Genomic DNA, 26,156 nt, shown 5'->3' on the forward strand with positions numbered 1-26,156 from the left:
TTTTGGGGGCCTCTCCTTCATGATACTCACTTCCAGTGTCAACCAGCCACCTGCTCGTGCTCCCCAAGGGATCCTTCTGCTCCATGGCAGCCACCAGGTCCCCTTCCAGAAGGTCAATGTCATGCTCCTGTGTAGCATTACACCTGCGCTTTGCTCGGTAGAGAGCCTCCGGGCTGTAGCATGCTAGAAGCTGGGAGCGGTGGTTTTCAGTCTGACGGGGCATCTCCGACTGGGGAGAAGGGAGGAGAGGAGCTGGATTTTGTGTGTGGGAGAACACGCAAATGGAGGGTGCGCGGATGCCTTCCACCTCCCGTCCAAGAAGTGCTTGACTATAGGTCTAATGTAGGTCTATAAGATGTACATTGTCAGGTATGGCCATTATTTTGCCACTCCAGACTTTGCAGCTGCAAAGGAAGGCTCTGTTGATTGGGGCGAAGAGAGTCATTTGAAAGTGAAAGCAATATATTTTTCAAAGTATTAATAAAACGTTATCAAAAATATTTCCTGCTTCTCTCCCTCCTTTGTAGGTGGGGGACTACGCAGTCAGCCTAGGTTGATGCATTGCTTAGTTTTGCTCAATTGCTTTCCCCGCCCCCCATCCCTTATGTTTTTATTCTTCACCAGAAAGGATGAAAGATATATTTGAGGGAAAAAGTGATAATGAAACAAAACATATAGGTGACAATTCAAAAGAAGAAACTAAAAGCTAAAAATAATACTGCATGATTGAATGGGATCCCCCTCAATGGAGGTCTTTAAGCCAAGAATGGATAACTCCTTATCATATACAACAGGTGGGGTGGGGGGAGGTTTTGTTCAGGTGTAGCCTCTGAGATTTCTTACAATTTCTTACAATTCTGTAATTTTATTCTGTAAATCTGTGGAGAGCTGGGAGATGTCAACTATCATTCTCTTGAGATGATATAAGTGCAGTACTGTCTGGAGGTGGGTTGGGGTAAGGTGGTGGAGAGATACAATTTCTGAAGCATCTTCCAGCCCTAAGATTCTGTAGCATTTATTAAGTAACTACTGTGTACCAGGAATTGTGCTAAGTGCTAGGGACACAAAGAGAGGAAAAGACAGTCCCTGGCCTCAAGGAACTCACAATCTAATGGGGCAGACAACATACAAACACATATGGATGGACATGTAGAAATACTGGTCCCAAAGCTTTGTGCCTTGTAGAAGACATGAACTCTGGGAAGTCCTGTCAGAAGTCATCATTGCTGACCATGCCAAACTCACCAAAGTGGGCACAGGCTTCTTCTTTTCAAAGCTCAGCTTTCTCTCAATAAAAGTTGCGCTGTAGTCCTTTACAAAATTCAGGCTATGAACCTCTTCTATTACCCGATTTTGAGCTTCACTGATGCTGGATGGTAGCAATGATAACTGAAGGAGAAAACAAGAGTCCCAGAGCTCTGGTAAGTGCAGATGGCATCACATGTGCTATAAACAGTGGTACTGCCCTTGCCAACTGAACCGCTTGTAGCCAGGCTGTGATGAGCAAATACTACAAGGATAATATTTTCAAATCCAAAGAAAATGATGAGGAGCAACAATTCCCAGAAAGTGGAAATTCTTAACCTTTTTTTGCATTATGGACTCCATTGAGAGCCTGGTGAAACCTATGGACCCTGCACGGAATAATGGTTGTTGCCTATATTCTGATAGAAAGAAATGCTAAATTTCAATTAGATGTCATTGAAAATAATGATTGTCCACTTCCTATGGCTAAAATTTAAAGAGAATGGGTGGTGCATGATGTCTCCCATCTCTCATAACCCCTGTCATAAAACATTCAACTCCCCCACTTTGTCAAAATCATGTCCTTGTTCCTGTTTGACTCTGAACTGCTCAGCTGAGTAGGGTAGGCTAGGGACTAGACTTGCATTTACATTGATATAGAGAACTCCCAGAAATAAAGTCAGCACCTCCCATACAACTGATATTGCTTAGCCCTGGGCTTCTTAAGCTTTTTCCCCTGGTGACCCCTTTTCACTGGAGAAATTTTTGTGTGACCCTGGAGCATAAAGGCATAAAAAATAGGTCTACATAACTTTTTACTGTTGCCAAATTTTTCACAACCCCTACATTCAGTTACTCGACCCCATGTGAGGTTGCAACCCATTTAAGATGCTAGAGCTTAGAGGTTAAAGAACTCACTGGATTCACACAGCCAGCATGCATTAGAAGTGGGGAAGAATATATAGTGAATTTTAAATATAAAATAAAGGAGCAGGTATTGGGGAAATTTTAATCATAGACTACCAGGGTCTCCTGCTTCTTCTATTTTCTGGGATCAAGAGCTGTGATTTCATCAGTATAAGGAAATGCCAGAGTGCCAATGTAAATTACCCACTTTTCTGTAATGTATTATCTTAGAGAATTGTCTGGGGCACTAAGAAGTTAAGTGATTTGTACATATCCAAAGCAAGACTTGAACCAAGGTCTTCTTATATTACTACATCATATTGACCTTCATTTGAGTGCTGGGTCTGGAGTCAGGAAGACCTGAGTTCAAATCTAATCTTAGAAAATGACTAGCTGTGTGACCTTGGGCAAGTCACTTCACCTCCTGTTTTCTTCAATTTTCTCTTGTAAAATGGGGGTAATAATAGCTTCTACTTCACAGTGTTGTTCTGAGGATGAAGTAAAGTAGTTATCACAGTGTCTGGCACACATTAGGTACATAATAAATGCTTGTTTTCTTCTTTTTTTTTCCTTTCTTTTTCCTTCTTTCCTTCCTTCTTCCTTTTTTTTTTCTGGGGCAATGAGGATTAAGTGACTTGCCCCAGGGTCACACAGCTAGTAAGTGTCAAATATCTGAGGCTGGATTTGAACGCAGGTCCTCTTGATCCAGGGCCATCACTTTATCCACTGCATCACCTAGCTGCCCCTCTTTCCTTATTTCTTTCTTCCTGCTTTCCTTGCTTCCTAAGTCTGTTCCCCATATAGAAGATAACTGGCATACACTGATTTAGTTTTCTTAAAGTCCACAAATAAGATTAAAGAAATTTAGAGTGAAATTAAGTTTAGATAAGGAAAATTTCTAGGAAAAGCTCAAGTCAAAACAGTGCATGTGAAGATTTAGCTCCTTTCTGAATGTTTTGGGTTCCACTTCTAATGTGGTTCTTTTGATTCCTGGGTGAGGAAACCAGAAGTGCAGCTGAGTGAGAAATGCTGGCCAGGCCCTGGAAAAGATGGACTGACTTGTAGCAATGGAGATCATTAAAGAATAGTGAGGTCTTACTCTCAGTCTTGTGGATACAAATTCCAAGATCTTGTTATCTTGAAGATGTATCTAATGGACTGTCCTATTTAAGCTTTTCGTCTCCCCAACTTCCCCCCCACCATGAGGGTGTAAGTGTTATTATCCCTAGTTTGTAGATAAAGAAACCAGAGAGTTTGAACTACTTGTCCCTGGTCATACAGCTAAGTGTAAGAGCTAGGGTTTGAACTCAGATCTCTCGAACTCAAGCCCATCACTCTCTTACCTTTCTAATGGGATAAAGAACTGAGACTTAATTCCACCAAAGAGAAAAAAATAAAAACCAATATAGACTATACTTTCTGCCCCACCCCAAATGTGGGTTCTTCTCCCTGGGGAAGAAGAAAAGCCCAACAAAGAATGATTTGACATTCATCCAGCCTCTGTCATCACACTGAGAGGGCCTTTTGGGATCTACAGCTTAATGATTATGATTTAACATTTAGGATTCAGCTGCATGGACAGCATACCGAAGATAAACTGATAAAATTGATTGTGTAAGGCAGGTAGGTGAGTAGGTGTCTTTGGGACTGGGTTGGGCAATGCCCTTGCTATCTGGGGCAAAGATTAACAAGTAAAATACTAAAGAGAGGCACAGCAAACACAACTAGGAAGCTCTCTTTTAGCTGCTGTTAGGGGAGGGAGATAAGGTGCAAAACAAAAAATCATGCTCTTTGGTGGGGGTGGGGAGAAGGGAACAAACAACTGGGCTTTACGTCACAGGTGCATGGTTTCTAATAGCTGCTTCCAGCCCATGTGGAGAGAAAGAATGTGCTTACTGGCATGACTGTGGAATAAGGCTTCAGGGCCATAAGCATTAGATCCCTGAGGAGGGTGATGAAACAGCAGAGACAATTCAGCAGGACCTGTCGACCAGCTTGATTGAACACCTGGAGCTCCTCAACAAGCTGGGCGTTAAGAGCTTCATAGTCCTTCCTGGCCAGGTCTGACTCATCACCTGCTGAGCGCTGCAGGTAGCCATTGTAATCTAGCAGCTTGTCATAGCGCTTCTGGATGAGTTTCTGGGGTCCTGGGAATAAGGACTGCAGGGTCGACAGTGGGGTCAGGACCAGCCTGTGTAAGTGAGCCACCTACAAAAGAGAAAATAGTCCCATTACAGGGAGAATAACAACCAATTACCATGTCCAGCTATGTTCTCAGTGGATTTACCTGCTCCCTAGATGCAAACAGGAAAAAAGGGCAAAAAATAAGACTGGGAATGAGATTGAAAGATGATTGACAGCCTCTCATGTGGGGCTTGACATGGGATTTGGGGTGAGATAAAGACTGGAATGGTGAGTTCCCATACCAATCCAGACCATTCCCAGCATCTTCAACCACAAGAAAAGAAAGGAAGAGGAGAGGAATGGGAGGAAATTAAGGCCTCCATTGAACCTCACTCCTCTCCCTTTTTTCCTGTACCTCTTCTCAATTTCATCATCAGCTATGATTTTGCTCTTCCCCAACTTACAATCTTCTCTCCCTCCCAAACTATTCCTTTATTCTTCCCCATCTGTCCTCCCCCCCAGTTATTTCTGCACCTGAAGTTTAATATCCCTCCCAATCTCATGTTCTCTCCAATACCAGCGCTTGGTCTCCAAAAATACCACTCCCCTGCTGTGTCCTCTCTCTGCTACTGGAGGAAGAGTAATGAGTGAGTCATAAAGTAAGCCTCACACTTCTTTCTCTATACCCTGGTGACACTGGGAAATACTTCAGGATCATGAAATTGCCCATATGTCTCCTCTCCTATAAGACTACAGCATGCCTGGAAAGATCTTGACATAGTTGTTTTTCTTTTTTGGTCATATTTGATGTTTGCAGTAGAAACTGACCACAAGACAATTGCATATTAAGACCCTTAGACTTTTTCTACTCCTTTTTGGCTCTATAGCAAGATCATGTTGATGTTAAGAGCATTTTCCCTGAGGCCACTTTATATCACATTATATTGACTCCATCATTGCCAACTCACTGCCCAAGGATTGGTGGATATGTTCTCCCTTCCCCTTTCTTCTACTTCTGTTCTGAAGGGCACCTGGGCTTGGGCACGCTGCCTTCTGCTCTTTCATGACAGATGTACTTGGACCCAAGCAAGAGATTTTGGAGGTTCTCAGCTCAAATTCTATCTTCTTCATTCATTATCTGCATTATCTAGGCAAATCACTCCATGGTCTCACTGCCCATATCAGTAAAATGAAAAGGTTGGACTTGACAATATCTAATGTGCCTTCCACCTCTGAATCTTTGAACCTAGGCTAATCACCATATAATCATAACATTAGACCTGGTATCTCTCTTTAATCCAGAAGACAACCCCAGGGAAGCAGCACCTGCCACAGCTGGCCGCATTAATTAACTCTAATGGCTTCTGCTAGCTTTGTCTGGCACTCTCAGAAAATCTGTAGGAAAGGAGGAAACCAATCTCCTATTGGCATCAGGCAACATAGGCAACGCTGATTAAGATTTGATTACTAGCAGGAGAAATAATCAATATGTATCTCCATGGAGTGGAATGCGTCCTTTGGCCAAGGGAAAATTTTATGTAATTTGTCTGAGATAAATTACTGTGTTCGTGTCTTGTCTGGAGCTTGCAGATAATGTAATTATAGTAGCATTTCCTATCTCTTCCAAGTGACCTATAGACACGAACATCTGATACATTAGGAAATAGGGAAATGGCCTACTGTTGGAACTAATTGGGATCAAATCAATGATGGTACCCTAGACACCTCCTTTGCTGCATTATAGTCATCACCTAATAATCACATAGAGAGGCACCAGGGAAATAGAAGAGTCCATACTATTTATTAAATATATACTTTCATTTCATCCATATCTTTGTCTATACACACATGCACACACATTTCACTATATAAAATATATAAAATTATTATTCTGGGGCAGCTAGGTGGCACAGTGGATAAAGCACCGGCCCTGGATTCAGGAGGACCTGAGTTCAAATCCGGCCTCAGACACTTGACACTTACTAGCTCTGTGACCTTGGGCAAGTCACTTAACTGCCATTGCCCCACCAAAAAAAAATTATTATTCTTATGCTGTGAGATAGTTGAGAATTATTGGACTTTAGACTCATTAATGACCATGCAGAGCAGGGAGAAAGCATCTAATCTTGTTGCTTGTGGCATGGATCTTTCCACTGGACAGGTTTGAAGTGATGCAGAAAGAAGAGAAGTGAAAGCATGGACTTGTGGACAATTCTGTGGAATGTGATGGTGCCCATGGGCCTATACATAAAAGCCATGGAGAACTTTTGCTATTGAAGGTCTGACTCAATTATCCTCCAAGGAAGTGGTGTCAAATGCAAATAAAAATGATCCTTACGGGTTACATGTTAACTTGGAAAACTTCAAATTAACATTATCTATGTTGTATTGTATTTTTATTTGTTTTGATAAACATTTCCCAATTACATTTTTTTTTGCAGGCATTTGGGGTTAAGTGACTTGCCCAGGGTCACACAGCTAGTAAGTGTCAAGTGTCTGAGGCCGGATTTGAACTCAGGTACTCCTGAATCCAGGGCCGGTGCTTTATCCACTGTGCCACCTAGCTGCCCCTCCCAATTACATTTTAATCTGGTTCAGGGGCTGCTCCTTGCTCCTGTCCCAAGATAATAAAGCTTGTGTTTGTATATATAGCTTTACAATCCCAAATTGTGTTATATTGAATATCTCATTAGATTCTTACCCTATGAGGTAAGAATTTACTGTTTTTGCACCACCTCCCCCAACACTCTATTTTCAGTTTTATGTTCACCATACTCAACATTTCATTTTTAGTTTCTGTTCCCTTGCATAGGTTATTATCCCATTCTGTCCCACCTTACTTTTGTTTCTCAGTGCATCCTCCTCTTTCCTCATTCCCCCAATTGCTAGAGCTCTCATCTCCACCCCCACACTTGCCAAGTTATTCTGTTAGTATGTTTTTGTAAATGTTATTTATTTATCTGTCTATGTATTCCCTACCTCCAACCCCGGCAGACTGTAAGCTTCTTGAGGGCAAGTACTGTATTATTTTTGTCTTTGTTTTTTAGGGCCTGTCACGAGAAGGTACTTAATAAATTCTTGGATTGAATTAAATTAGTACATACTAATATAAACTCTTAGCAACTTATTTTTTTAACTGGGTCTCTCTATTTTGCCTGTGTTGGAAGTTCAGTGGCCACTCACAGATCCAATTCCACTCTTGATAGGCATGGAAGCTTTGACCTTTTCCATTTCTGAACTGGGTTAGTTCACCCTTCATTAGGCTGTATGATGGTCCCCTCTTCCCAAGGGCTCACCATATTGTTGTGGACTTAGTATGGACACCCAATCAGCTTCAGACCCACTGTAGCTCAGAGATCTTGAGCTCTAGTATTCCAGTAGCCTCAGTGTCCCTTTCTAACCCACTCCCTAGCAACAGAAACTATAGTCATGTATCCACCATTAACCACTGTTAAGAGTATACCAGAAAAGATTATGTGATTTTCTCCTATTTTAATGTAGACTCAATCTGAGCACTCTATAAATTTTTCAAGAAGAGTCATGGAAATAATTAATCCTTGTAACACTACTTTGTAACAAATTCTTCCAAGATGGAAAAAAGCTAAATTTTTCTTAAATCAGGAGAATTCTGCCAATATGGGTTTCCCTTGAATTCATATTACAGCACCCTCCCCCCCCCCAAAAAAAAAAAAACCTCACTAATCCACTTTTTTTTTTCAGGTCAATGAGGGTTAAATGATTTGCCCGGGGTCACACAGCTAGTAAGTGTCAAGTGTCTGAATCCGGATTTGAACTCAGGTCCTCCTGAATCCAGGGCTGGTGCTTTATCCACTGTGTCACCTAGCTGCTCACTAATCCACTTACTATTATTATAATTATATTTTTGTGGGGCAATGGGGGGTTAAGTGACTTGCCCAGGGTCACACAGCTAGTAATTGTCAAGTGTCTGAGGCCAGATTTGAACTCAGGTACTCCTGAATCCAGGGCCAGTGCTTTATCCCCTGCTCCACCTAGCTGCCCCCCATCCACTAATCCACTTTTAAAACTCTGATGATTCAACTGGATCCTTCAGAAAGTCTTCTGATATCTTGATATCTATATTTTCCCTGCCCCACAACTTTGATGTGAATTATAGTTGAAAGGTTCATGCTTTAGTAATAAAGAAATATACTCTTTTAACCTGATATCATAACTTTCATTTATCCAGGGTGTAGGCATTAAAATTAGCCTCAGGCTCCCTGAGCGAAGCTGCCCCTCCTCCTCCATTTCAGCTCTGGGGGTCCTCTGAGCCAGGCTAAGCTGCTGGGAGGAAAAGCCCCAGGCATGGCCCACTCAGCCTGTGCAGAGGTCCCAGGTGTGCAGCAGGGGGCATGGGCCCCTCGAGCCCTGGGTGTGGTGCGCATGGCTCACTTGAGTCCCCTGGCCGTGGCACTAGCCAGCAAAATAGCTTGGCTTGTGCAGGGGCGCAGGGAGCCCAAGGTATGAGGGGAGAGAAGGGATATATATATATATATATATATATATATATATATATATATATATATATATATATATATATATATAAGCGAAGGGGACTTGGAGTTAGAAGAAAGGAGCAGTGAAAGCAAGACAGGGGAGCTGGAGTGAAGGAGAAAAAGAATTTGGGAAAGTTGGAGAGGACTGAAGGCAAAACTGTGTGAGTGAGGCGTGGCTGCAGGCCACAGAGACAGCAGCCAGTATACCCATAGGCAGAAAGTTTAAAAAGCCGACAGGTTGTATTTTACTTTTGTTATGCTTGTTTTTACATTTAACTCTAAGTTTATTCACCTAAATAAACCCCATATTTGCTTTAATTAAAAGAGGCATATTAATCCTTTTTTTTCTTATCAGTCTGAGAGGCAGTGGGGGAAGGAACAGCCCTAACAGACTGGCTTAAGAAATTAATAGCAGTCAGATAGCCAGCCAGTCAAAAGTCCACAGATTAGGGCCCAGTTAGTTAAAATATTCTTACAAGGGGGTTAAAGAACTTACAAATTCTTCCCCAGAGTTTGGAGCCTTGCTCAAGGTCACTGAACAGTCATTGTCCTTAGTGTCTGTATCATAGGAAATACTATGCAGCTCTGTCACAGTCTGGGCAGCTAGGGGCACGGCATCCTAAAACACAAAGAAGAGAAGCTGGCAATGTGTGAAGTCCCCCAGTTGTGATCATTCAACATTCACAAAGACACATTACCACCTCCATTACCACTGAGAACCAAATCCACCCACGTCTGTATTCCATGTGCCAAATGTCCTTATAGCTGTTGATGCTCTAATTTCTATATTTTCCTACCTTCCTGTCCCCTCTCTTTTGTCCATCCAATATTTTCCCATTCACTTTTCCCTATGACAATCCCACATCAGCTTTGCACCGGCTGTCCCCAATGTCTAGAATTCCTTCCTTCCTTATAGTCATGTCTAGGAATCCCTAGTTTCCTTTGACTCATCTCTAGAGGCATATAGGAGAGAAACTCCAAGGATTGCCGTGAGGATCAAATAAGATAATAATTGTAAAGCATTTATCCCAGTGCCTGGTATATATAAATATTATAATTTATAAATTCATATGCACATATATGTATCATATACACACACATATACACAGTCAGTCCTCAACATTTGCACATCTAATTTTTGTAACTTCAAGCATTTGAGTGATTTTATCAGTAATCTTATTTTCACATTCACATTGTGGCCATGTGCAGTACATGAAAAAATGAGAGGTCTAATGTATGCAGGCTTTCAGAGCAGCTGATATCCTACTAGGTGCTTCACTGGTTTTGTTGTAAAGAGTTCCCAGTGAATTTGTTGCATATTTTCATTGTTTTCCCTTACAACTCAAGTTTTGTGTTATGCTCCCAAAGCATAGCACAAGTCCTTTGACCTCAAAGCCCAAGGGTGCAAAGTCAGTGATATGGTTTAGTGAGAAAATAAAGGTGTTATAATAAACTTCATGCCAGGATGTCTGCAGTCACTTTGGGCTGGGAGAGCCTTAAGGATTCTCAAATGGCACATGAAACAGACATGGCTGATTCATTATTTCAATCTGGAGCGTCTTCATGATCTCCATTGTGATCCACCAGCCATGGGATGTCAGAGTGTTAGAGGTGATGTTGAGATCTAGCCAGTCTTAGCATTTTACAACTAAGGTCCTGGCAACCTCTCTCTCTCTCTCTCTCTCTCTCTCTCTCTCTCTCTCTCTCTCTCTTGATTTTCAGAGTGTGGCCCAGGTAGAGAGGACAAGGTAGAGAGAAGGACACCATATTGTACAATGTCTTCACACTGCCATCTGGCACAGTGAGTGGTAAGATTTAGGTTAAGAAATGGTTTTGTTTTAAGAATTTTATTTGCTATTCAGTATTTATGGTATTGTAGGTGTCATTTATTACAAAAAGTGAATATTGTCTGAAATCAACTTTATTTTTTATTCAGATATTAGTACAAAAGTTATGAAATTCTAAGGAATTAGAAATAATGTTTTGTATGTTACCAATTTTATTTTGTGTACATCATTTTATGGGTTATTTCATAGTTATTATGTTAGCAGAAGTGCACATTATCAGACTTAATGTTTTGTTATAAAGAATTGTATGAAGAAAAGTGTATTTTTAGCAATCTATAGCAAAAGATTAATGTTTTGGTGGTCATGGTAACCTAACCTCCTATTTCCTACAGGTTTAATGTATCAACATTTACATTTTTTACTTTTGTACCATTTTTTAGGAACATTACCCCTGTGAAAGGTGAGGATTGACTGTATGTATGTATGTATGTATGTATGTGTTTCTATATACATACATATACATACATACATGTATATATAACATTATGTAATTTTTAAAAAATCAGCCTTTTACTGATTGATTTCACTGATTGATATCACTGACATATTAATTTCCTATGTGCATTCCTAATTACTATCAGTCACATCGTGGATTTTTAGCATTTTTAAGTGTCTGCCACCATAAAAAGGAATGTTTTTTTAGACTGACAATCCCATAGCTGAAAGCCATTAATTAGCCTGTTCCTCCAATCTCACATGGTCAGTGGTATTACATAGGTGACCACACAGCTAACACTGTCACATAATGGTAACTAGAGGGGAAGCACACCATCAGAAACAAAAAATACCTGTGAAGTGCTCACCTGGATGTGTTGAAGGCAGAATGAAATGTTCTTCACACAATTCCTCACAGTCTTTTCTAAATGTCTAAACAGTTTTTCCTCTCTGTTAAAGGTGCTGTCTTTCACCTAAAATATATTTTCATTATTTTTACTTTTCTCTGGCATAAAAGCAAATCTCCTGGTGATATTAACCCATATGGACAGAGCCATAACTAGGAATGCAGGTTCTTGGGGTAAGATGAACTAACAGGAGTGAGTGAGGAAGGGCATAGGGAACCGTTTACCCAGGATGGGTGCTTATCATAACAGTATGAGGGCAGAGGCTAAGGGACTGTGGTGACGGGCTAAGAAAGGGAAGCCATGCAGAAGACTGCCATCTGTGGAGAAAAAAGATTGAAAAGGACCAAAAACCAGAAACATGTACCACTCCTGAAAATGGACTTTCAAATTCTGTGGCAATGCTTCAGTCACCCTCCCATACATAGTCACAGCTCTGACTGCCTAGAGACACTTTTATCAATGTCACCAAAATATTATAGATGTTCAATGACTACATGTGAAATCACCCCGTGGTTGAACAGATACTAAAATAACCTTTAAATAGGCATGTGATATTCTTCAGTTTCCCTATTTTCTATTATTATTGTCGAGAGCTGACTAAGTTTTGTCCACCCCACTCAAAAGTTTTTCAGTATTACATTATTGATTCGGATTTATTGTTTTTCCACTCTATACTAGTAAGCATGCAAAAGTTATTTCCAGAATATCCTTGGGTTTATACTTATAGAACTATATGTTAATTCCTATAACAGCTCATATTGCAGGACTGCACCTAAGGAAAATGAGTTTGACTATTGACACAACCCTACCCTATACTATCTGGTGATGTGTCATAGGGCCTGCTATTTTGTTGTCATGTTTAGGTGTGCCTAGGAGCAACCGCATTTTTCTTTATTATATACTTGTGGTCTACTGATTCCAAATTCATCACTATTTCTCAGTAATCCATAGGAGTCTCTGTGAGCCCAGAAATGGACTATATTGGTCATCTGTCATGGGAGGAGCTGGGTAGTGCAGTAGGTACACTGCTGGACCTAGAGTCAAGAAGATCAATGTTCAAATCCAGACTCAGACATTTGCTTGCTAGATGACCTTGGGTAAGTCACTAAACTGTATGCCTCAGTTTCTTTATCTGTAAACTGAGATAATAATAACATCTACCTTCCAGAGTCACTGTGAGGATAAAGAGAAAAATGTATCAAGTCCTTTACAAGCCTTAAAGCTCAACATGCAAGTTTTTATTAGTAATATTGTTTCAGAACCAGCCCAGCTAAGTCTGTAGGGCCTTATCTCTGAATTGACCATGATGAGTTTTTTGGCCACAGCAACTCACAAAGACATTCTAAGTTATAAACAGTTTGTGGTCTGAGTTGATGGGGATATTACACACACTGAGGATGTTATGGATCCTTGGAGCATGTAGGGACATAGGTTTAGAACTAGAAGAGATCTTAAAAGTCATCTAGTCTAACATAGTAATTTTTTTTTGTGAGGCAATTGGGGTTAAGTGACTTGCCCAGGGTCACACAGCTAGTAAGTGTTAAGTGTCTGAGGCTGGATTTGAACTCAGGTACTCCTGATTCCAGGGCTGGCGCTCTATCCACTGCACCACCTAGCTGCCCCAGTAATTTTAGTAGCAAAAATCTATTATTATGAGTAAAGAGAGAGATTTCTTGGATACCTATACAATGCTAAGGGTTATTTTTTTGGTGGTGGGGGGGTAGGTCAGGAGCTGAATTTGTATTTTCAGTGGTATGGGAGAACTGCCCATGTGAAAATTTCCTAAAGCAACAATTTGTCTGTAACCTCCAATTTTCAGAAGAGTAGCCTGGGGCTCTAAGAGGCTAAGTTATTGTTGTTTATCCTTTCTCTAAGAGGACCATGACATCAAGGTGATGACATGAGTTGCACTGAACTGGCTTTAAGTGAGGGAGGGCTGTGCAAATTCACCAACCTCACTCTCTCCTCCAGAGCCATCTGGGTCCAGTGGCAAGATATGTATCAGGATGACTGGAGATGGCCCCAGATGTTTTGTCAGAGGCTGAATTTGAGCTCAGGTCCTCCTGACTCTAAGACCAGGGTTTTATCCAACTGTGCCACCTAGCTGCCCAAGAGGCTAAGTAAGTTCTTCCTGGTTGCACATCCAATCTACATCAGAGGTGAGGCTTTTTGATTCTGAGGCTGACCCTCCTCATAGTGTAGAAGTGTAGATACAGGGCTGGCCTAAAAGGCAGGAAGTACTGAGTTCTAATCCTGACGCTGTCACATCTGGCTGAGGCATGGGAAAGTAAAATGTAGCCCATGTTCTCATTGTAGGAGGTGATAGCTTCTACCAGTAACCCTTTTTATGAGAGTAGCTGATTGGAGTCTCATCTCTTCTCCCACTGTCTTGCCCATTTTGTGTAAGTAGCAAAATATGTTAAGTAACAATACTCCTTTTGGCTGCAAAAGATGATTTTAAAGTATTAATTTGATTTGAAGAGAGAAAAGTCCCAAGTTTAGAAGTTAGAACTAAGAAGGATGATAGCAGTCACTCATTCCAATTCCTTCCTTTTACAAATAAGGAAACTGAGGTCTAGAAAGGTGAAGAGACTTGCTCAAGGATTCACTCAGGGAGTAAGTGACAGACCTGACTGAAACCTTGTTGTTTTGACTCCAAATCAAATGCTCTATCTGCCCTTCTGCTTCCGTTTTCCTAACAGTCAAAAGAATGTATAACCCATGTCATTTATATAGTATTGTAGAACGTAAGTTCCTTGAGGACAGGCACTGTCTTTGTATCTCCAGCACCTAGGATAGTGTCAGCTCACAGTAGGCATTTAAAACATACTTTTGGAATGAAGTTTCAATTTTATTATTGATATTCTTGGAGATACAGATGGGGGATAGTGAAAAGAGGTGTTGGCTCTGGAATTGGAGGGGTTGGATCCGAATCCTGCTTCTTGTGTTTATGGCCTGTGGGACCCTGAGCAAATCCTGCTTCCCTTAATACTAGCGTCTTCCCTCTGAGATTGGCTCCACTTTATCCTGTATGTTATCTTGGATTTCTACAGCTGTTTGCATGTTGCCTCCCCCCATTAGAATGTGAGCCCCCGTTCTTGCCTTGCCTTTCTTTGTTTCTGTCACTGGTGTTTAGCAAGGTGCCTGGCATGTGGTTGGAGTTTAATGATTGCTTTCTGCTTCTTGATTTGATTTGATTGATTTCAGACCGAAATTTTCCACTTTGCAAACTTTTAACATCTTACTTCTTCTACCTTCTTGGCCAAGTAGAACAAATGGAATCTCTCCTGAAGGTGACAACCTTTCAACATAACTGAAGATCACTCTCCTGTCCTAATATCAATCTTTCTCTTTTCTAGACTAAAAATCTCCAGCTTCTTCAACTGCTCCTTGAGGGTTATGGCCCTGAGGCCTTTCCCTATGCTGGGCATCTTCCTGTACACATTCTCCAGCTTATCAATGATCCTCTTTACATATGGCAACTAGAATAGAATGCATTATTCCAGATAGTCCCTGGCCAGAGCAGAACACATGTGGACCAAATATCATCTCCCAAGCTTAGGACACTGAGACACTGGGTTTTTCCTAATGCAGTTTACACTCACATTAACTTTTTTATCTACTACAAGAAAAATAACAGACTGACAGCCTGTGTGCTTTGTTGGTACTCAGTGACAAGAGACCTAAAAGAAAGCCCTTAGCTCAATGGGGACCCCCTGAGAGGATTTGTGGAAGGGTGTGGGAAAGCATCACACAGGGTGGAATATCAAACATAGTTCTGAGCTGGGAAAAGAAGCCCCCCCCCCCATGGTAAGCATGTAGCCTGAGAAAGGAATATGGGAAGGAGAGAAAGATTCACTCTGGCAAGAAACAGACATGTGGGGTGGCCACAAGGGCTGGGTTGTCCCAATTTCAAGAAAAACAGGAGGAAGGAAGGTGCAGTATAAGGGTTACTGAATTAGTAACCAGAGGACCTAAGTTTATTAAAACCCTCTGTCTGCCTCTTATTATCACTGCCTATAAGAAGGAAACAAGCACATATTAAGCACCTAATCTGTGCTAGGCACTTTACAAAATTATCTCATTTTGTCCTTATAGTAATTTATATTTTATAACAAAAAATTGAGGCAGAGAGAGGTTAAATGACTGGCTCAGGGTCACACAGATGGCAAAGTATCTGAAGCTGAATTTGAACTCAGGCCCAGTGCTCTATCCACTGTACCACCTAGCTGTCTATGGGTTACTGTTTACATCTCCATAAAATGAGAGGATTGTACTAAATGACCTCTAAGATTGGTTCTAGCTCTAACTATGAAAAAAGGAATCTGTCTGTCAGATAATGAGTTCCAGTATTTGGTTCAAGGTATGCGTGAATGTGGACACCATTGACATGTGTACCTTGGGACATTTTTGGTACTGACTGGTAGAGTTATTGTCTTTTCCAGTTCTCATCCCTTATCCTCCTCATTCCTCTATGGACTGAAAATGGATGCTTTTTAATTATTTACATCTGGAAGGGAACTTAGAAGTCTAAACCCTTCATTTACAAACAAGGAAACTGAGGCTTAGGTGGCATAAGACATAATACAATACAGTAAGCATTTATCAACTGCTTATTGTATGCAGAGCTCTCTAGCTAAGTGCTGGGAGAGATACAAAGTTTACATAAGACAGTTCCTAAAGAAAATTACTATCTAGTAGACAGCAACACAGATAGTTACAACAACACATATATCAAATAAGATAATATGTGTTGCCAATCTTAGAGCACTATATACCTGTTACCTTTTTATTATTATTAACATTTTGAAAGGCAGCGTGACATAGGAGAGAATGGTCCTTGGAGGCTTGGAGGAGGACATGGATTCAAGTCCTGTCCATAACACATGCTGCCTATAGAACCTTGGGCAAGTCATTTAACCTCATGATCTAGGTAACTTTCTGAGACTCACTGGTATGGGAAGTTTGCTCATCAAGGAGCTCCCTTTACCAAAGAGGTCCAGTATCCATCTCTGTGCTTATTATTAATAGGAATTACTGTTGCATTTCTTTAGAAAGGCTTTCCTTACAATAATGTACACTAAATGTCAAACTCAAGTAGAAATGGGGGTCATTAAACCATATATAAGGGGGCAGCTAGGTGGTGCAGTGGATAAAGCACCCGCCCTGGATTCAGGAGGACTTGAGTTCAAATCCAGCCTCAGACACTTGACACTTACTAGCTGTGTGACTCTGGGCAAGTCACTTAACCCTCATTGTCCTGCAAAAAAACCCAACAACAACAACAACAACAACAAAACCATACATAAGGATCACTGTGGGCCACATATTGATTTAGAAAACCATATATTGACATTATCTATATATTTAAACATTTTTATTTATTTTGTTAAACATTTTAATCTGCTTCCAGCAGCACTCAGGCGTGCTGGGAGCTGGCTGGGGTTGTTGGACACCTCTGCATTTAGGGTCATCAAACAAAATAATGAGCAAGATCGAAGGGGGGAGGTTGTTACCAAAATGGGGTGTGTGAGTGTGTTCATATCAGTGCAATGCCAACACTGCAGGGTCTCTGAAAATGTAAGGCCACCTGGGCAATATATCACACTCATTCTCAGTACACTGGGGATGGATCTGATTAATAAGAACCAACATGGGAAGGAAAAACTTCTCTAAAATAAGAAAAATGACTACCTGAGATTCTCCTCTGGTCAAAATCTTTAGATGACTAGTCACCCTTTTGGATTTCTTACTAATTGAGTGGATATTCAGTTTAGAAAACTTGTCTTTGAGGGATTCGTCTTCATCATTTTTCTTGTACTTCAGAACTGCAAGAGAAGATGCCACAGATATGTTCAGATGCATATAAGGGGCATGTGCGCCCACTCCCCATTGAGGCTTGGGTAAAATAGCATGAAAATAAAGGAATCACAGGCTCTTTGAATTGAAAGGGGCCTCGAGACCATGTACTCCAGGCTATACATATGGTTCAAAGAAGGATCGAACCTGAGCAAAATAATAAACTGAGCCACTTGCTGTCCCCCATTAGACATTTCACCACATTGTCTCCTCTCCTGTGCCCCCCCAATCCCTAGCTTACTTCAAGATTCAACTCAAATGCCACCTCCTCCAGGAGGCCTTTCCTGATTTCCCAAGTTGTTAGCCCTCTTGTCTCCCGACTGAGACCACTTTATACTTACTTTTTGTGTATTTCTCATTTACTTATCATGTGAATTTTGTTTTCCCTAAAAAAATATAAGCTTCTCGAGGGGAGGGACTATTTTGTTCTGCTTCGTATTTCCTATCCCCCAGCCCAGTGCCTGGCAACATGAATTCTTGCTGAATCAATGGGAAAAGCTTCTCTTTTGAGGCTCTTCTCTTCCCAACTTTGTTCCTTGGAACATGTCCTAGTGCCTTACCCACCCATCCTTCCATGTGCCTTCAAACTGGCCCCATACCTGACCCGGGACTTTCCATCCTCTTGTGCCTTTCCTTTCAACTTTGTTTGTTTGTTTGGTTTTGGTTTTTTGTGGGGCAATGAGGGTTAAGTGACTTGCCCAGGGTCACACAGCTAGTAAGTGTCAAGTGTCTGAGGCCGGATTTGAACTCAGGTCCTCCTGAATCCAGGGCCGGTGCTTTATCCACTGTGCCACCTAGCTGCCCCCTTTCAACTTTAAAACACATTTCGTCAGTCCTGAAGATCACTGAGCAATGCTGATAGATTAATTGGTGCCAATGTTGAAAGGCCAAGTAGGACTTTTGGCACCCCTCAAAACACACTGCCTATACTTAAGGTTAGCTGTGATTCTTAGATGCTGTCATCTATGGGACTCCTATGGGACTCTATAATTACTTCTCTTACTTTACAGTTTATATGATCACATTTGGTCCCTTCAATGTAGGATTTCTTGTTAAAAACAATTCAACCAGCTGTGCTGGAAGGACTCCTCTTTCAACCATGATCCATCATCCTGTATTCTCCTGATTATCCTGGCCCCCACTGTGGCAAATGATCGGGCCACTACCTTGCCTTCCTCTTATTTCTCCATTCTTTCATTCTCTCCATCTCTTCCCCTTTCTATTTTCCCCTTACTCCCTTACCCCCTCCTCTTTTTCTGTTTCTCTTTGCCTCTATCTCTCTGTCTCTGTTTTTTCTCTGTCTCTCTGTGTATCTCTGTCTCCGTTTCTCTCTTCCTCTGTCTCTCTGTCTTTGTTTTTCTCTGTCTCTGTGTGTCTCTGTCTCTTTCTCTCTGCCTCTGTCTCTCTGTCTCTCTCTGTGTGTCTCTGTCTCTGACTCTGTCTCTGTCTCTCTCTCTGTCTCTGTCTCTGTCTCTGTCTCTCTCTCTGTATCTCTGTCTCTCTTATGCCCTACAGGTTTTCAGTGACATAGTACCCATGACTTAACGGGATCCATGATACAAAGGGGAAGCCCTTTCACAGTGTAGTAGTACTGCCCAGGAAGAGGTCCTCATAGTGTCATTCACCTGGGTCCCTCCTGCCCTATCTGTCCATTGGTCACAATGACAAAATCCATCCCTTCCCCTTGGTTCCATGACTTTAAACTGGCTCTAATGATGGTGTTCACGGCACTTGATCAATCTACTGTCCTGACCTCAGGTCGTGGCAGCCTAAGATAATAGCAATTGTGCTACAATCAAGAGAAAACAGCCTAAAGTCTCCATGTCACTTTCCTACCCAAATCTTTCCTTCTTTTAAGTTCATTGATGTTCACATTAATGTCTTTCACTGCTGCTAAGGCATCTTCCAGTTCTCTGTAATCTGGGTGAGAAGGAGGAGTGGAGTTCCTCAGTTCACAGAGCAGCAAAGGATACTTCATCACTCGCTGCACTGGCTTGATCAGTAGGGATCCCATATCCAGCAGGTTGGGTTTGCCCCTGAAATAGAAACATTGACCATAAGTGAGCAGGTTCAAGAAGGGGGGCTTTGCTTCATCATCCTGCTTTTCTTATTCTTGGCTGCAGAGTTACCTCTCTTTGCTTTTTCTGGTTTTAATTTTTCTGCAGAGATCAAGAGAAAGTTGTCATTGCTAAGTCACACCCTGCTAATGCTAAACTTTAATAATAACTTCCAATTCTACTTTGCCATTTGTTCTTCATAACCTTGGGAACTAAGGCCTAGAGGGGTCACATTTATAGGAAGGAAATATGCATTTATTAAGCACCTACTATGTGCCAGGCCCTTTACAAATATCATCTCATTTGATCCTTACAACCTTGGGATTTAGATGCTATTATTACCTTCTTTGGAGGCGGGGGGGGGGGGGAGGTGCAGCTAGGTGGTGAAGTGGATAGAGTGCTAAGCCTAGAGTCAGAAAGATTCATCTTCCTGACTTCAAATCTGGCCTCAGACCCATACTCACTCTGTGACCTTGGGCAAGTCATTTAACCCTATTTACCTCAGTTTCCTCATCTGTAAAATGAACCAGAGAAGGAAATGGTGAACCACTCCAGTATCTCTGACAAGATACCAGACCTCAAATGGCATCATGAAAAGTCAGACATGACTGAAATGACTGAACAACAATGTGCTAGGTCCTTTACATTACATCTCATTTGAACCTTACAGCCTTGGGATATGGATGTTGTTACAGTTTTACAGTTGAGGAAATTGAGGCAGGTAGCTGTCTTGCCCAAGGCTACACAACTAGTAAATGTCTGAAGCTAGATTTGAACTGAGGCCTTCCTGTGCTCTCCCCACTGAACCACTTAGCTGTCCCCCTGGCTGCCTCTACACAGCTAGCAAATAGAAGAGCCAGCATCAGTTCTGAACCCCCTCCCCCCTGCCACCCTGCCAAGCTTGTGCATTTTCTACTACACCATTGGAACCTGGTCATCCTTGAATAGAGCTGGCCTGAGTCAAGAAGACCTAGGTCGGGTCTTGTCTATGACATATGCTCACTGTATATGTGTCCCTGAGCATGACACCCCAGGTGACACTCTTAAGACTAAAAAGGTTCTGAAAAAAAAAGGTTCGGAACCATACAAGTTACTGGAGGTGATTTACCAGAGGTCAGACAGGTACTAAGTAGCCCAGTCAGCATTTGAACTCAGGACTTTTCATTCCATAGCTTTCCACTACACCACTCAGAAGACCTAGGCTCATGTCCAGCTGTGTAACCTTGGCCAAGTCAATCACTCTCAGCTTCTTTCCTAATTCCAAAGTGAGGATAATAATATTCACATTAATTATTGGATAGGGTTACTATGAGAAAAACGTTTTGATAACCTTCAACTAGCATGTAAATGCTAGTTCTTTAGTTTCTCTGACTTTGTTACAGTTAGCAAGAGAGTTTCAAAACAGTCCAAATTAGGTTCATTGGTTAACTGTGGCTCTTCAGTGAATAAGTTTTGCAACAGCTGAGTAAACCCATTTTGCAAAGTCATTTTCCTTAACAACTAAGAAAAAAATCACATTTCACTGCATTGCTTTTGTGATTAGGCAAATTGGCAACACTTCTGAGACAGAGAACAGGTGGTTTGGAAGGGTCGGTCAAAAACAGGGTCATGAGAAAAAAAATCGAAGCAGGGGACATAACGTTTTTGAGGTTTAACTAGAGGCCCCATGGAGCTTTACAATGCAAGTGACCCAGTTCTTGAGTTAATATTATTATTATCACCATTATCACTGATCTCGGCTATTGTGACAGCTAGTCAATGCCTTCCTGTCTCGGAGGGTGGCCTTCGTCCAGCTCTCAGTTGATAGGCCTCCACATGGTTACAAAATAAAGCAAAGATTTCTTTAAATGGACATAAATTCCAGACTCTTCCATCAGAAACCTCTGCAAAGAGGGTGCAGTCCACACATGGGCTTCTTCCAAATGGGGGTCTGAGCAAATCATAAGGAACGAAGGAAATTGACCGTAGGACCTCACACCAGTGCAGTCCAAAAAGGAACAGGATAGAACTTTCCAGAGCTATTTGCCAGAGTATCAAAATACAATCTCTACAGGCAGGCCAGCTCTGATACTATCTGTGTGGCCTAAGCTCCCTGGATTTAAAAGCCCTGATCTATAAAATGAGAAAATAAATCATTTTAGGGTTCCTACCAACTCTGTATTGCCTTCTCCCTCCTTAAATATTCCTCGAACCCTTTGCTTGATCTTTCCTTTGTCCCCATTCACAACCTGCCTTGCATTATACTTATCTGGGAACATGCTGATAGCTCTCAGCCCCCAATTAGAATGGAATCTTTTTGAGGGTAGGGCTTTTTAAAAAAATTGTCTTTGTATCCCCAGCATCTCATACAGTACCTGAAACATAAGAGGCATTTTAAAATTATTGATTTGAATTGAAATTTACTTGACTAGACAACCTCAAAGGTCCTTACAAGCTGTAAAATTCTAAAAGGCAGGGGTTTGTGTGGTGTGGAACTTCAAACTGCTATGATAATCACCTTGATAGACCAGATAGCTCATGGAAGAGAACAGTCAGACATAAATTTAGAATTATAGGTTGAGATCAGTTTATGGAAAGTTTTAAGCCTGGTTAAGGCTATTGGAATGAGGTATACTTTTGAACAAGATAAATTACTACTAACTAGGACTTCCTAGACTGCCTCTTGGTAGCTTTAGAATCCAGAAATTCCAAAAGAAAAGGAAATATTCTGAACTTATCCCTGAGTTTAGCACTTATCATAGCACTTGAGAAGGGAGCATGGTGACATAATGAGTAGGGGAACCACTGTATACTAATGACCATAATACAACTAAATTCATCATTTCAGAAGGTGAGATTCAAATCAAAAGAGACACCATTCATTCATTCATTCGTTCATTTGTTCATTCAACAACTACTTGTTAAGCACATACAGTGTCTGAAGTGATTGAAGCACTGGGGGAAAGGAAAAGTAATGGAGAGTTCCCGCTCTTTTGGAGTGTATAATCTTACAGAAGTGATGTGACATTCATACTAATATGCAATATTTTATGATATGTAATAGAATGTAAGCTTCTTGAAGGCAAAAATTGTTTCTTTCATGGGTTTGCAGATGTAGCAATTAATGGAGGAGCGGGCTTCTTTGACTATGGCTTAGAATAAGCTACAATGAGAGAGCTAGGTGAAATCAGAGGGCCATCAATTTAGAAGTCATCTATTCCAACCCTCTCTTTTTATAAAGTGAGGAAGCAGAAACCCAGAGAGGTTTAGGGACTTGAAGGTCATGCAAGTAATTAATGGCAGAGGTGGGATCTAAACGTGGTACTCTCAATCTACATCCAGCACAACCTCCCACTATGTCAGAGCATCATGACGATTCAGAGACAGGATGGATCATCATGAAGCTCTTTGATTTAAAAAAATAAAACTATAAAAATGGAGGCATTAAAAAGAGTGGTGAGAAATTGTAATAAATACATTGTCCTAAGGAAACTTGGAGATTGTTTTCAAACCACTTCTTGGAAAGTCAAGAAAAATGCAGACCACAGATTCAAAAACAAGGCCAAACAAAACAAATACTTGCAAAGTAGATGTTTGTATGGGGGAAAGGGAAACTGCTAAAACCCTTCCTAAGAAGTTTATTTTATTTATTTATTTTATTTATTTATTTTATTTATTTATTTTATTTAGATTTATTTTTTGCACTCAACATATTTTGATTTATATTATTATTCATACTATTAATAAAATAATAACAGCTAGCACTTATATAATAATTTAAGGTTTTCAAAGTACTTTACGAACATGATCTCATTTGATTCTCACAACCCTGAGAGGTGAGTGATATTGTTATCCCATAATACATGTGAGGAAACTGAAGCAGACTTGCCCAGGGTCACATAGCTAGTAAGTATCTGAGACAGGATTTGAAGTCAGGTCTTCCTGAGTACAGGTCCAATACTAACAGTTATTTGCATATGTTACACATGGGCATATACATGTACATATGTTTGTCTATGTTTTATTCTAGACAACAAGTTCCTTGAGATCAGGGATTGTTTTACCCTTGTATTGCTAGCACCTATGACAGTTCCGCACACATTTATTGAGTAAATAGATTAGAAAGTAATGAATCACTATTGTGCTGTAAGAAATGATGAGCAGGAAGAGTTCAGAGAAACCTGGAGGGTCTTACGTGAGCTGATGATGAGTTAGATGAGCAGAACCAGAAGAACATTGTACACAGTATCATCAACATTGAGTGTTGACCTACTGTGATGGACTGTATTGTTCTCACCAATGCAATGGTACAGAAGAGTTCCAGGGAACTCATGATAGAAGAGGATCTCCAAATCCAAGAAAAAAAAAGAAAGAAAGAACTGTGGAGTATAGATGCTGATTGAACCATATTATTTCTTTTGTTTTGGGTGCTGTTGTTTTTTTTTTCTATTTTGAGGTTTTGCATCACTGCTCTGATTTTTTCTCTTGTAACAGGATTAATGCAGAAATAGGATTAATGTTATTATGTGTATATATATGTGTGTGTATATATCTATATCTATATGTATATGTATAGAGATATATAGACATAACCTATATCAGATTACCTGCTGTCTAGGGGAGGGGGGAGGGAGGGGAGGGAGGGAGAAAAATCTGAAATTGTAAAGCTTGTATAAACAAAAGTTGAGAACTATCTTTACATGTAACGGAAAAAATAAAATACCTTATACATTAAAAAAAAAGAAAGTAATTAATCATTTTTAAAAGCTCTTAAAAATGTTAATTGCCAAATCAAAGAGAATTGGAAAGTTTCCAAAATGTGGCAGGTGAGGTAAAACCTAGAACTTTTACTAAATATGAATTTGATGTATAAAAGTACATCGAAATTGAATTTTGTATATAAACTAAAAAAGCAGATGCTTTAAGTATCCAGATAATTTGGATCATTCCCAACAAGTGCGAAATGTGCTAATGGTTGCTTCTTTCTCCAAAAGGACCATGACATTGGGAGGTGATGTCATGACTTGCACTGAATTGGATTTAAGTGAGGAAAGGCTGTGCAAGTTCACCAACCTCACTCTCTCTCCCAGAGCCATCTTGGCCCAGTGGCAAGATATATATCAGGATGACTGGAGATGGCCCCGGGTGCTCAAGGCAATTGAGGAGGATTAAATGATTTGCCCAGGGTCACACAGCTAGTAATTGTCTGAGGTGAGATTTGAACTAAGGCCCTCTTGTTTGTTTTTTGTTTGTTGGGTGTTTTGGTTTGTTTGTTTTGTGGGGCAATGAGGGTTGAGTGACTTGCCCAGGGTCACACAGCTAGTAAGTGTCAAGTGTCTTAGGTTGGATTTGAACTCAGGTCCTCCTGATCCAGGGTCAGTGATTCATCCACTGTGCCACCTAGCTGCCCCCACTAAGGGCCTCTTGACTTCAGGGCCAGTGTTCTATCCACTGCACCACCTAGCTGCCCCACATTGATGGTATATTATATGGAAGACACCATGCTAAAGACAAAAGGATAAATTATCTCTGACCTCAGGGAGCTTAAATTCTATGGTGGGAACAGAAATGCATACAAATAAGTAGACATATGATAATTTAAGGAAGCAGAGAGCATTGAGGATTCTCTGGGGATGACTGAAGAGGGATTTTTTTAAAAAAGGCTTCCTGGAGAGTGGCACAGCAGAGGAACCTTGGAGGCATGTAAGAAAATATATACAGGAAAGGAATTTGGGGTCCAGAATTTGGAGTCGGATGACCTGGGTTTGAATACTGAAGAGGACCTGATTTCAAATTCTGTCTCTGACAATACATTGTTGACCTTGGGCCTTTGTTTCCTATTCTAACTGAAGGCCTTTCTGGAGACTGCTAGCCCCTCAATCTATGAGCCTACAGTCCTATACCTGTAACCTATGGGACCTTATAATAAGTGACTTAACCTCTCACAGCATCGGTTTCCTCATCTTTAAAAAATGAAGTGGCTCGGATTAGAGGACCCACCAAGGTTCCTTCCAGGCCTAAATGTATGATCCTGAAATCCTACAGTTAAGGAAACAGTGAGCAGGCCAGTTTGACTTTTTAATCAGGCTAGGCTCCTTTAAATAGGACACAAATGAGGGTCACAGAATTCATTGACTTGAATCATGAAAATCAGATTAGCAGAATGAACATGATTAGAATTTCTAAACTCTCCTCTTAACCACCACTGAATGTTGGATTATTTAGGTTTGGAGAATGTCCCTGAAAATATAACCAAGGAAAATAGTTTTGTTTCCATCTTGGCAATATATAAGATTAGTATTCTCCACACGCACAAACACACACACACACACACACATACACCAAAACAAAAATAGGTAAGTTGAAGAATTCCTTTGCATCTTTTTTGAGGCCTACATCCCAAAGTCTTATCTGTCAAGTCTGAAAATAAATTTATAACCTCTCAATACTCCCTGGCCTTAGTATTCCTTCTTTTTCTTACCCCTCCTTTGCATCAAAGACATATTTTCTCTTCTTTCTGCTTCTCAAAGTAGAAAAGGACAATTCTAAATTGTTATTGTTTCCCTTAAAAGCTTCACAAATGTAAATCTGTACAAAAGTTCTCTCCTCAATAGAAAATCACCTGAGTGACTTTTCTCCCTTTATTTGCACTTTGGCTAGCTGTGAAAGTGATAAGCAGCCCCCTCTCTTAATATCTGCCTGATGCAGTATAGCAATCTGTCAAGGAAGATAGAGGATTTGTTATAAGATAATGACACCCTAGGGCAATCTATGCCACAAAGT

The 26,156-nt window shown here is 40.8% G+C and overlaps 1 protein-coding gene across 1 annotated transcript in view; it reads right to left on the minus strand.

The window, feature by feature from the left end:
- ARHGEF38 (Rho guanine nucleotide exchange factor 38) overlaps positions 1-26,156 on the minus strand; it is a 131,820-nt gene that overhangs the window by 13,685 nt on the left and 91,979 nt on the right. Inside the window, exons 6-12 of the mRNA XM_043973157.1 lie at positions 19,174-19,373; positions 17,173-17,306; positions 11,440-11,544; positions 9,286-9,408; positions 4,048-4,359; positions 1,246-1,389; positions 31-229 (exon numbers count right to left, since the gene is read on the minus strand). Of these exons, the coding sequence (XP_043829092.1) occupies positions 31-229; positions 1,246-1,389; positions 4,048-4,359; positions 9,286-9,408; positions 11,440-11,544; positions 17,173-17,306; positions 19,174-19,373 (1,217 nt within the window). The remainder of the gene's footprint in view (positions 1-30; positions 230-1,245; positions 1,390-4,047; positions 4,360-9,285; positions 9,409-11,439; positions 11,545-17,172; positions 17,307-19,173; positions 19,374-26,156) is intronic.

Source organism: Dromiciops gliroides, chromosome 6, assembly GCF_019393635.1.
Source record: "Dromiciops gliroides isolate mDroGli1 chromosome 6, mDroGli1.pri, whole genome shotgun sequence".
Classification (NCBI taxonomy): Eukaryota; Metazoa; Chordata; class Mammalia; order Microbiotheria; family Microbiotheriidae; genus Dromiciops; species Dromiciops gliroides.